This window comes from Callorhinus ursinus, unplaced genomic scaffold (assembly GCF_003265705.2).
Source record: "Callorhinus ursinus isolate GAN/ISIS: 27379988/994484 unplaced genomic scaffold, GSC_fseal_2.0 scaffold6, whole genome shotgun sequence".
In the NCBI taxonomy this organism is placed as follows: domain Eukaryota; kingdom Metazoa; phylum Chordata; class Mammalia; order Carnivora; family Otariidae; genus Callorhinus; species Callorhinus ursinus.
In genome coordinates this window covers 35,019,652-35,032,778 of record NW_027397068.1, presented here as the reverse complement: position 1 = coordinate 35,032,778, position 13,127 = coordinate 35,019,652, and the positions used below count along the sequence as shown (strand labels likewise).

The following is a 13,127-nucleotide window of genomic DNA, read 5'->3' as shown; positions in this document are numbered from 1 at the left end:
TTAGAGCCTACATATATTGTTATAAGCCAAACAGGGTCTAAGTACTGAGTTAATACTAATAACAATACTTATCATTAATGTCATTATTCTTATGTACCGAAGGCTTACTAGGTGACAGGAACTATGCTGAGCACTTTCCATCAACTTGTTTAATCCTCCTAATGAGGCTGTGAGGGAGATATTGCTGCTATTGCCACTTTACATATCAGGATGCTAAGGCACAGACAAACTAAGAACGTCTGTCTGACGTAACACAGCTGAAGAGTGGAAAGCTGAGATTCAAATCCAGGCAGTGAGACTCTGGAGTTAGTACTTTTCTACCGCTTCAGGGTGCAGCAAAATGAAACAAACCTTTAAGTCATGAATGAAACTGAGGAAACCTCTCACTGAGTGATCCTTATACTCATTTCTGAGAAGAGGGCACAGCCCTAGTTTAGGTTTCAAATACCCAAGGTTTGCACTCCTCACTCTGGGGGCGACTTGTACAATTTCTGGACTATCACTGCATCTTTGAATCCCCGGTACCCAGCCTAGTTCATGACACACAATAGATACTCAGTAAAAGTTAGCTGATTGAATGAGTGAGTGAACACAATTTAGTCACTGGTTTTAAAAGGAGTAGAAATGCCCTTCAAGGACAATGGCAAATGTATTCCGTCTGATAAAGCCATTGTAGGAAGCTTTCTAAAAAACAAATCTATGATATTATTGATCTCTTTGGTAAATAAGAGCTAGTTCTGTTTTTTCTCTGAAACCAATATAGGTGAACTATATCCTACCACAGTGACAACATCCACAATATACTTCTCTGTGCATTGTGGGAACATATGATTTAGTTGATTTAAACAGGGATAGCTGAATTATAAAAACATTTAAGTTGTCAAAATGTGATTACGTTCAACTACAAATCTAAATGAAAACACAAGAGTCTAGGGGTTGGGTGTGGTAGCTTTTTAAAAAGTTAAAATTTCCAGGGCCTGGGTGGCTCAGTTAAGCGTCTGCTTCTGGCTCAGGTCACAATCCCAGGGTCCTGGAATCAAGTCCCACATCAGGCTCCCTGCCCAGCGGGGATTCTGCTTCTCCCTCTTCCTCCGCCCCTCCCCACCACTCGTGCTCTCTCTCTCTAATAAATAAAATCTTTTAAAAAAAAGTTAAAATTTCCATAAAATTATTTAAAAGTAGAACCTAGTAACAGTACTTGCCAAGACAAAATGTTCCAGTAGCTCCACTTTTTCTGCTAAGATCACTTCTGGCACTAGAAACCAGATGTAAAGGTAAATTTTCCATTTCTGACCTTCAGCTTCAAGGAGGTCAAGAGAAAGAAGTCAACTGTTCAGCTCTATTAAATCACAGACGGACTTTTCAGTGACCAGATAATAGCATAGAGTTATACCTATTTTTATCAATACTGCCATGAATATAAAGTACTAGTCTTCTGGCAAATTTATACATACCTCCAATAACCAGTAAACCTCAACTTGTAGAAACAATATGGAAACCACCATTTTTGTTTGAAGTTATTTAATTTTCCCTTCTTTTATCCTAGGAGTCTAATCCTCTCTAATAATAGCATTCATTCAAGTTGGTATTTATACTCCTGAATGATTTATAACGTTTGCACTGGTTTTGTGTAATTCTCTTAATGTTACTGTATTTGTGTTAAAAAAAAAATCTCCATGAAACAATGGTACTTCACAGTTAGCTATGAAGTGAAACAGATGGCTTTATACATTAACTATTCTCTGGAACATTTTCATCAGTATCTTAATCTGACAAATTTAACTTCTCTATCTAAAAAAGGACTTTAAAAGAAAAAGTAGCTTTATAGGCAACGGAGGTTTTTTCCCTCAAATATGTAATGGTTGCCATTTTTAACCAATTACACAATGTCAAGTAATTATAACATCCGATAATATAATCTTGTAGTTCAAATATCAAATAAATTCTCATACATCTTTTATTATCTTTCTTGGTGTCAGGAATAGAGTAAAATCAGTTAATTAGAATCAAAATCAGAGACTACTGCATACATGGCTCAGCTGTGAAACAAACCAAATAAAAAGGTTCTTTCAACCTAAAATATTATAAACTTCAAATTAGTATACATATCTAACAGCAAGTCTTTTTTTTAAAGATTTTATTTATTTATTTGAGAAAGAGAGAGACAGAGCACAAGCAGGGGGAGAGGCAGAGGGAGAGGGAGAAGGAGACTCCCCGCTGAGCTGGGAGCCCAATGCGGTGCTCAATCCCAGGACCTGGAGATCATGACCTGAGCCAAAGGCAAACGCTTAACCATCTGAGTCACCCAGGCACCCCACAGTAAGTCTTAAAAATTGAGCTCTGGTATGGATTTAATGCCAATTCTTCCATAATCTTCTTCACTAAGAAATTCCAGAAAATCCTTCAAACTCCACAAGCAAATAGCATTATCAGTTTGGCAGAAATTTAGGAAAAATTAAATTTCATTACCATATTGATAGAATTCAGGAAGGTTGCAAATTATCATTCTTCACTCCTATGACATGTGATATGTAACTCATCACAGCATTAAACGCATTCACTGATTTTTCTAAGCATTTAAAAATGAGCTGTCTATAGCCCTATAAAAAAGAAGCTTCTGTAATTTTAAAAGGATATTTCATAGAGTTTGTAATTTTTTTGGTGCAACTGTACCATGAATATGTATTAAAACATAATTTGGGTAAGAATACCTACAGAATCCCTAATCAACCCACCCCATATCTTTTTGGGAGTAAGTAGACATATTCATTATAAACAAATAAAATAAATTTAAGCTAATCAAAAAGGGACAGCAAGCTTGTTTCCAAATCTTGGAACATCTGAAGATAAATTATTATATAGTTAGAATCCCTCACATTTTCCTACAGGTTTGGGCAGTTTGGTAGTTACTGGATAAGCTCTTGTTTATAAATTGGCAGTTAATCCTATCCCAATCCTTTTTAGCTCCTGATTGTCATAAAGTTTAAATAAATCTTAATTAGCTAAAATCTCTTGCTGGCAGATGGTTTTAACCACTTGCGGGTCAGTAAGAACCTAAAGCCAGATGACCGTAATACATGCTTGTTAACCACGGAGGAAAGAATTCTCAACAATCGAGATAATAGTATTTACTCAACGCAGCAAATTCTGTTTTCTTTGGCGAGGTTGTATCTAAATATTCTCCTGCTAACTTTAAACACGGACATTACTGAGTCTTTTGAAACTATGAGCCATTCATAAGCTGCTAACCCCGCAGATAACAAGGAACCCCACCCCTTCACTCACACACGTATGTGAGAATCTGGCCTCTAAGATTTCAGTGTGTATAAATTCAGTTTCTTTAAATTGCAGAGTGGGGCGCCTGGGTGGCTCAGTCGGTTGAGTGGCTGCCTTCGGCTCAGGTGGTGATCCCGGGATCGAGCCCCGCATCGGGCTCCCTGCTCCGCGGGAAGCCTGCTTCTCCCTCTCCCACTCCCCCTGCTTGGGTTCCCTCTCTCGCTGTGTCTCTGTCAGACAGATAAGTAAAATCTAATAAATAAATAAATAAATTGCAGAGTTGATACAGTAAGAAGAAAAAGACAAAAATCTACCAACTAGGCTGAGCAGCCATCCGCTCCATGTAGTCTTTGGCCATGTCTCGGGCTTCCATGTTCTCAGGATACAGCACGCAAAACATGGCCAAGGCGCCCAAGTTGTTGCCGTAAATTTCATTCCAGCGGGCGCTGTAGTCCTTGGGGTCCCAGGGAGGGAGGTATTCCAAGGGGCTGGACAGCATGGCGTGCACGGCCTCGGTGAGCCGGGCGGCTATGTGCTCGTGGGAGCTGGCCGCCTGCAGCCGGAGCTCCGCCACCTCCGCCCCAGAGAAGTACAGCATCGGGTGGCTGTCGTAGTCGGCATTGGTGAAGGGAATCATGACTTCCGGGTTCTCGTCGGCGATGGAAGCTGACGCCAAGCAAAACAAACATATGAAAAACACACTGGGAGCCCCCCGTGTGTGAGTCCTCATCGTGGCATCAGATCTCCAAAGCTCCAAGGCAGCCAAACCATCTTCGAAAGATCCTATAGGAGGAAAAAGAAAAGAGGGTGTCAACCAGGGGGACATGACAAAGTAGGAAAGACAACCTTGCTTACTGGGAGAGGGTCTAAATATTAAAAACTAAAGCTTAGGAATTTAGATTTTTTTAAAAAAATAATAAAAATTTGAGCTAGGAAGAGACTTAACTAAAACCTAATAATTTAGTCACAGGAATAAAACGCACAACATAAGGAATACGGTCAATGATATTATTATAACAGCATTGTACGGTGACAGACAGTAGCTGCACTTAAGGTGAACATAGCATAATGTACAAACTTGCCAAATCACTAAGTTGTACACCTGAAACTAATATAACATCGTATGTCAACTATACTCAAATAGGGGCACCTGGGTGGCTCAGTCGGTTAAGCGTCTGCCTTCAGCTCAGGTCATGATCTCAGGGTCCTAGGATCGAGCCCCACGTGGGGCTCCCCGCTCAGTGAGGAGCCTGCTTCTCCCTCTCCCTCTCCCTCCACCCTTGCTCATGTTCTCTCTCTCTCTAATAAACAAAATCTTTAAAAAAAAACTATACTCAAAAAATCTAATAATTTTATTAATTACTTAATCAAGTAAACATGATACTTCACACATGTATTCATTGAGGAAAACAGAACTCTGGACTTAGGGAAACCATATAATATTTGCTCAAGTAGGGAAGACAAACTCTCCTTGGCATTTTTCTCATATTTTAGAACTCAAAAAAGTTTAAATCTTATGTCATTTTTTTAGACATTAACATGAAAACCACAATAACCAAAAGCTGGTGGTGAAATTTGTCTGAGAATCTGAATGGACATTAGGAAAAAAGAGAAAATCCTGTCTTTCTTAATTATAGGCTTCCATTACTCTGGCTTCTCCCGGCTTCCTAACATTCTACATTCTGAAGCAGGGATTAGGATCAATACATCTGTAAGAGTGTAAGCAGACAAAATATTATGAGTAGAGCTATATCCTCTTTGTGTCAGCAGAAGGTGGGGACAGAGAAGACAAAAGCAGGGTAACCGATGGCCAAGCCCATGCATTCCCTGGGCTGACATCAGCAGGTGTGTATTGAAAGGCCAGACAAGGGGCTGCCAGGACTAGAAACGGACAGGCCCTCATTCAGAAAATAAAATCCCAGAATCAAAAGGCTGAAATAACACGTGTGCATTTTCCCCTTATTATTTGAAACTGCTGCCTACTTTTTCATTTTGCATATGGGATTTTGGCGTCATTCAGTAAGTCAGACATTGAAACCAAGCTCATATTTTCTTGACTGCTTAACTTTCTTAAAAATCCTTTTTTTCAGTGGCACAGATTAAAAGAACATCTTTCAAATACAAGAATATTTTTAAAAAAGAGAAAAGAAAAAAACCAAAAAACCTCAGCCTAGTCTGTGTCCCACATCTGGGATAAAGCAGGCATAAAATCCCCCAGAGGAAAGTCAGGGAATTCTTAAAATTCTTCAGAGGGGAAAGGTTATAGAAAGCAGACCAGAAAAAGACAGTTTTATGTAAATAATGAACAGTAGTTTTCAATTATTGAAGAGAGAAACTGATGGAGAAAAATCCACCTCCCCAGCTGAACACAAACTATTTTTCTAAGGAAAAGCTGCCTCGTCACATTCATAAGAAAGAAAACCAAAGATGTAACATACAGTGGAGATCAGTCCATATTCTCAACTTGCTGTATCTCCAAGAGAAAGGCAATATGGCATCACTTATGGGTACTGCCATTAATTCTAGTATTCTTCATATTTCTGAACGTATTTTAGACTATATTTTTATACATACACACATATATGAAACTCAACGGTAGCAAATTTTTGTATTTCAAGAGTCAAACTTGTGATTAATAAAAAAAAACTGGTATAGCCACGCTAAAATATATGAAATAGAAATAACTCTTGGACTCTACTCATATTATGTCTAGCACCCAAAGCTTCAAGGCGGCTGGCTAGACCCTTCAAGGTCAGAGACCTGGCCAAAAGAAATAGTCCTCCGTGGCTATGTCTGAGGTGGGGTGTGGTCTCTGGCAACACAGAGACATGGCTGGGTCTAAAGTAATGCTGAGTCCCCACCACCCCCACCTCCACCCCGAAGTTTATTATTTTGCTCTTTTCATTGGACATTCATGCAAACAATTAAAAAAAAAAAGCCTGCCTATATTAAATCCCCCAAAGTCTAAGATTGGATGTTATCAATGGAATTAACACCGTGGAGGGTTTTTAGGCATCTAAAAGGAGGATGAATTGGAAGTTTCCTCTTTAATTGATCCCTACGTGGATAGTATTGAAGAACTTTTCTCAGCTACTGGTTTTTGAATCTGTAGCTCACGTTCCAGGTATTTGTGGGAGGCTGGATTTTGGGGGGATGGGTGAGAACCCAGAGGGAGACTGGAATTTCTCTGTCTCAGATCCTGTACCAACATTCCCTAAAGGTAGCTAAAGCCTGATCAGTTTTACTCTCTCCCTCCTCCCGTATGCATCCCGTCCCATCCTGTACCCAGGTCCAGAGTCACTGAGGTACTGGGGGCTGCTGCAGAGAGGACTCATGCTGTGATCCCAGCCACTTCTGCCACATTGCTTCCTGTTACGTAGGTCATGCCTGAGTATGTTTAAACAGGAAGAGTTGCTCCTGAAGCACAGAACCTCATTAACATGTTGATTTGGGAATCATGCCACCTCAATATGCCAACTGTTATTGAAGGTTCCCTCGTTACTGCTTCAAATTCACGTGAGGGTGTCAGGGCAGCAAGGCTATGAGCTACCACGCATTTAAAACATAAATTCTTATTGGGATACCATGTGGGCCAGTGCAGAACCCACAGAAATTCTACAGAACAATCAGGCACACAGGCCGCCTGGGAAGAAAGGGCCGGAGCATTCATCATGTTACAGAGTGTGTTGCCTTCCTATTATACTGCACTCAACTCACCCAGCCTCCACTGCTCTCCCGCGATTAAGGCCTTCGTTGATCTAGCCAAAGAGTTCATTTGTTCCGTATCTGGCACATACCAGTATCACATGGAACTGTTTGGGCTGTTTCTATGCTGTGCCTCACAATAGGACTTAGCACTGTGCTCAACAAGGAAAAGGCAGCTCACAGATGCTGGCTAAACTCAATTAACCCTTGGACTTAGGTGCTGGCAGAGTAGACATCATCACTAAAATGAGCAAGGAGAAACTTTATTCCCCCTTATTTGAAGCCAAAGCAAGTTCTGAATTTTTCAGAAAAATATTTCTGCTAGGAAACTAATAGAGGAAAATACTCACAAGGCCGAGAAACTTCTATAGCCTAAAAACAAATTTCAAAGAAAAAAAAAGAAGGGCACCTGGGTGGCTCAGTTGGTTAAGCAACTGCCTTCGGCGCAGGTCATGATCCGGGAGCCCTAGGATTGAGTCCTGCATCGGGCTCTCTGCTCAGGGGGGAGTCTGCTTCTCCCTCTAACCTTCCCTCATCTCATATACTCTCTCTGTCATTCTCGCTCTCTCAAATAAATAAACCTTTAAAAAAAAAGAAAGAATTAACTTAATTAAAGTCTAACCCAAACTTTAGGCTGATAACCTAAAGGGAGACATCTACCATCTTAAATCTGTCCAGAAAATTACCCTGAAAAGCCCCCATTTCCAGTCTTTGGGTTTCCCTCTCGAAACTTCTACCCTCAGCCTTCTGCATACCACTCTAGAGCGAAGAGCTGAAATTACATGAAAGGAGTGTTTCTCACGATCATTTTAGGTGGACCATGGATGGACACGTTTTATGCCAACTTATCTTAATGGGAAAATTATCACCGGTACATCTAACCGGAGATTTCAACAGAGACACAAAGTTCCTGTTCAAAACACATTTACATTTAAAAGTTAAAAAAAAAAAATAAGTAAATGGATAGAGCAAAAACTGTTGAAAGTGGTAGCTGAATGACTAAAGTTTGGGAGATGCTGAAATGCTAAGTAAAACAATGACCACTGAGTTTACCAGAAGGGCCAACTCTGACTCTCCCACTGCCCCACCACACACACACACACACACACACACACACACACACACACACACACGTTGAACAAGTCTGTACTTTCAGATGTCTGTGGGTGATCTCTCAAGCCACTCTCCCCCTAGTTCATGTGTTACAGACAGAGCAGAACACTGCCGACTCCCTTAAATCTTTAGGTTGCACTTGGCGCAGCTCAAGAGCATGGCATTTTCAATATGGCAACATCATGGGCAATCCCCGGCAGCTGCCACAAATATTTCAGTTTACCCACAAATCAATTCTCAGGATGTTTTTGAATGACTCTATGGAGCCTCATTTCCCCTAAAAGCCTTTCCTCTTCTCTTCCATTATAACACACTAACTTTCCTTATCTAGTTTTCCTTCCCATTTTTCTGTCTCACTCTACACAGCCCAGAAAGCAAAACGTTCCTAAATTTTCACCTCATCAATAAGTATAATATAGTCATTTAAGAATTACCTGTCACTACCAGATAATTGAGATAGCAATTTGATCATCCCCCTGCCTGAATGCCCAGCCTGTACCGGCAGCAGTCCAAATCTGACAGTATGCTTAGGCCAAGCCAAATAATACAAAAAGCATTTAACAAGATGCCTGAATTCTAATTAAGTAGGTCCCCACAAAGCAACAATAAGCCTAAAATTATTTTGCTTTAATCCTGGTTCCAACAATCCACTGTAGCGATTATGACTGCTGACACAGAAATTTTGGTGAAATGCTTTTCACATATTTGATCTTTTACTTTATAATAACTTGATGTGACAAACAGTATTAAGAGTTAGTGTCTAGTGACACTCTAACAGTATCTTAGAGGCAGAACTAGAACCCGATCTCTTAAATCCTAAGCCAACATTCTTTTCTTTAACCAAGTTTTTAACAATATTCAGTAACATTAAAGTTCCCATTTTTGCCATCCTTACACAAAGAAAGCACAGAAAGAATATGCTCAGGAGGAAAAGAACTGAAAACTAGACTAGTAACATCAAGTTTCAAAAATGAAGTAGGTTTCCAAATGGTCACACGGTAGCACAAAAGTTCTTTCAATTTCCCTGGCTTTAGAAAATATAGAAAGTATAAGGATCGAAGAGTGACATTACCCTGTAGAAAGTAAAAGATGTCCCAAATGAAGATGGATTAAAAACACTCTTACAGCATGTGTCAAGTCTAAGGAGCACAGCATTATGATTAACACTGGGCATGGAGAGAAGAAAAAAATCCCTGCTCTGCTGTCTGCCAGTTTTGATCAACGACTCCTACTCTCAGAGTCTCCATTCTCTCATCCATAAAACGATCCCAACTTCACAGGGTGATTAAATATTATGTGATGCACTGAGCAGAGAACCTGACATGAAGAGCTCTATAAATATTTTTAATAAAAGGGAAGACGTTTCAGACATGCACAATTATATTAACTTAGCCATAAAATATTTTTTTGAAAAAAACTAAATACTATAAGCAAAATAAGGAAATCACAGACGGTAAGTGACCAGGGAAGGTCATGTCACCTTTTAGAAACTCAGCTGAAACTCAAACACAATGCTCCTGACTCTTTTTTTTTTTTTTTTAAGATTTTATTTATTCATTTGACAGGGGCAAGAGAGGGAACACAAGCAGGGGGAGGGGGAGAGGGAGAAGCAGACTTCCCGCCGAGCAGGGAGCCTGATGCGGGGCTTGATCCCAGGACCCTGGGATCATGACCCGAGCCGAAGGCAGACGCTTAACGACTGAGCCACCCAGGCCACCCCTGCTCTGACTGAGCCACCCAGGCCACCCCTGCTCCTGACTCTTTAACACATCATTCATTAGTAAGCTCAACACTTACTAGAAAAGAAAGCATATAACCACTGAGATTTTTCAAATATTTGTCAGGGGTTTTGCCCTCAAAGAAAAGAGTAATTATTAAATAAACGATATCTGAGTTTGACTGCCTCCCAAGGCCCATAATTCTTGGTGTGTAAAAGGTGGACTGCTTCTTGCTATATTCTTTCAAAAGTCCCAGTGATACAACAGGGCCTGGAAAATAAAATCTCTGGCTGGAGAGTGTTTCCTAGTAATAAATTTATATGACTGAAGAGGGACATGAGTACTTGGGAGATATCTGATGCCCTTGCCTGAACTGATAAGGTAACCTCAAGAGTCTGGAGTTAGCTCAGGCAACGTCAGCAGTATCTCAGCTGATTATCCTGGATGTGCTATCTGATGTTAATAAAACCAAAATCCTCCTCCCTCAACATATATAAAACCAGAAATGTCACTGCATTCATTTACAAGAAATACAACTATCAAGCAGATTGGGAAATATTTCCTGGTTTCATCAGAAAACCACACAGGTAGTAAAATTATTTGATAATTGCCTGGTGAGGGGCCTTGGGCTTGGGGCAACTCAACCACTCAAGATCACCGCCATAACTCCCTTGAAAGGAAGCTGTGTTGTCAGCATCTGTCACAGATGCCCTTGGGATGTCATTAAAAACAAAAATTTTTAAATTGAACTGTAATGACATTTAGGAAAGAAGAGCAAAATGTACATACCCCACAGCTCCTGCCACCACCCCCACCAGGTTTAGCTCAAGAGTACCTGTTCCTGTTTGCCCAAGCCAATGGACAGACCCAGTAGTCAGTCACCTGACGACAACAGTTAAATATTTCCCACACTAGAACCGGATGTGCCCATATCCGTGAAGGGCTAAAACATAAAAGAGTCCTGCAAACCAGACAACAGAATGCCCCTGACTTCAGATCCTCCTCCCTGGAAAATGGATAGGCGCTGTAGAAGTTAGCAACTACGACTCCATTGAAACCCAAGTTTCCTCATCTTTAGGCCTCCAATCAGGTTTCAGGCAAACTCTGATGCACTGAGAACACTAACATATCTTAACAGAACTGCACATTTCCTTCTCTGATCTATTTTAGGATTTAACTCTCAGAGAAATCTATTTCTAAGTATTTGAGAAACATCTTGCTGTGGTCTCACACATACTACTCCAAAATGTACACATTTTTAAAGTTCTCCTTACTTTACTATTTTAATTTTATTAAATGTATAATTAGGATACTTTTTTGAAAAATAATTTTACCTCAATATCAAAATAAAACCTTTTATGCCCTTGGTAAATTTCTATAGTGAAATAAATCTAACATTATTCTTACATACATCAAATCCTAAGAAAACATATGGTTTTGGTACTACACAATCATTTGCTAAAATTATACTGCCTGATGTGTAAAGCCTGTAGACTCAGCCAAAAAAGAATATTTTAAAAACCAAGGGCTCTTAATCAAAATGAGAGTTCCTTTTACTGAGGGTTTATTGTTTTCCTTATTTCGGGTGAAATGAAATATATCTCCCCAAAAAGTCATTTCCAAACAAAAATCCGTAATATGAAATTACAGCATATGGAACCCCCAAGAATTTCCACACACTACTGAGGGAGTCATTACAACCCTGAACCCACACAGCAAAACCACATTGTGTATAATAATGGTGCTCACCACCTTCACACTCAACATTGGAGAAACTTTAAGTTAGGTTTGTAAATTAAGTGCAGCTCTGTGCAGTCCAAGACCATTTCTATATTGTTTCTGGGAAAGTTTTTTATGAAGATAACACATTTTCTCACAGTGTAATCTGAAGCTCACTTCTTTCTTAGACCAACAATGGTAACTATATAACTTGCTTCTATAAGAACAGTTAACCTGGGCGCCTGGGTGGCTCAGTTGGTTAAGCGACTGCCTTCGGCTCAGATAATGATCCTGGAGTCCTGGGATTGAGTCCCGCGCATTGGGCTCTGCTTCTCCCTGACCCCACCCCCTCTTGGGCTCTCTCTCTCTCAAATAAATAAAATTTAAAAAAAGAAAAAGAAAAAGAATGGTTAACCTAAATTCTGTTTAAAATGAAGGCTCCTGGGGCGTCTGGGTGGTTCAGTCATTATGCGTCTGCCTTCGGCTCAGGTCATGATCCCAGGGTCCTGGGACTGAGCCCCGCATCGGGCTTCCTGCTCAGCGGGAAGCCTGCTTCTCCCTCTCCCACTCCTCCTGCTTGTGTTCCCTCTCTCACTGTGTCTCTCTCTTTCAAATAAATAAATAAAATCTTTAAAAAATAAATAAATAAAAATAAAATGAAGGCTCCATCTCCCATTCACCAGAGGACTACTTGAGTAAGTAATTTAGTGGCTATCAAACTGAAGGCATCATTTAGTAGTAAAGTTCTGCCTGGTGCACATTACTACAAAACTAAGAACCATAGATCCAGCTTTTGGGGTGCCTGCCTGGCTTAGTAGGTAGAGCATGCAACTCTTGATCTTGGAGTCATGAGTTCAAACCCCACGCTGGGCATAGAGCTTACTTTAAAAAATAAATAAATGAAGGAATTACCTAAAACAAATTAGACCCAGTTTTTGAGAGCAATGGCTGTCAGAAAATAGAAAGGAAGTAAAATCTATACTTTCATGGGGGCAAAGAGAAAGCAGGGTAGAGGTATGGTGGAAGATTTACAAAGTCACTGAGGAGATCAATGAAGCAGCTAATTTTGCTTACAAAAAGTCTAAAAGAGGAAATGAAATGGTTATACTTTCTAAGCTCTAAATTCTAGTTTATCTAGCAGTCTAACAACTGGACACCTAATTGGTACCTCTTTATTACAATTATAATTGATTTTATTAATGACGGTATGAGAATACAATATGCTTGAAGTATTTTCAAATTTTTTTATTCTGGGGGCGCCTGGGTGGCTCAGTCAGTTAAGCACCTGCCTTCAGCTCAGGTCATGATCTCAGGGTCCTGGGATCGAGCCTGGCATTGAGCTCCCTGCTCAGCAAGAAGCCTGCTTCTCCCTCTCCCTGTCAAATAAATAAATAAAATCTTAAAAATAAATAAATAAATAAATAGATAGATAAAATTGTTTAAAAATATTTTTTATTCTGATACTATTTTCAGATAATATAATGTTGAATATAATTAAATGTATTTCTTTTTGGTATTCCAAAGTGTTTAAAAAGTAGTAATTTATGCACATTAAGTTTTCCAATGCATTGTTTTCCAGAACTGGAAGATCAATTT

At 39.8% G+C, this 13,127-nt stretch overlaps 1 protein-coding gene across 6 annotated transcripts in view; it reads right to left on the bottom strand.

The window, feature by feature from the left end:
- DSE (dermatan sulfate epimerase) overlaps positions 1-13,127 on the bottom strand; it is a 150,238-nt gene that overhangs the window by 46,403 nt on the left and 90,708 nt on the right. For 5 of the 6 annotated variants that reach the window (XM_073893820.1, XM_073893817.1, XM_073893818.1 and 2 more), the window contains one exon: positions 3,591-4,059. In XM_073893820.1, coding sequence (XP_073749921.1) covers positions 3,591-4,006 — 416 coding nt within the window. In that variant the 5' untranslated portion in view covers positions 4,007-4,059. Of the gene's footprint in view, positions 1-3,590; positions 4,060-13,127 lie in introns of those variants that run through there. The other variant, XM_025864617.2, reaches the window with a different exon arrangement.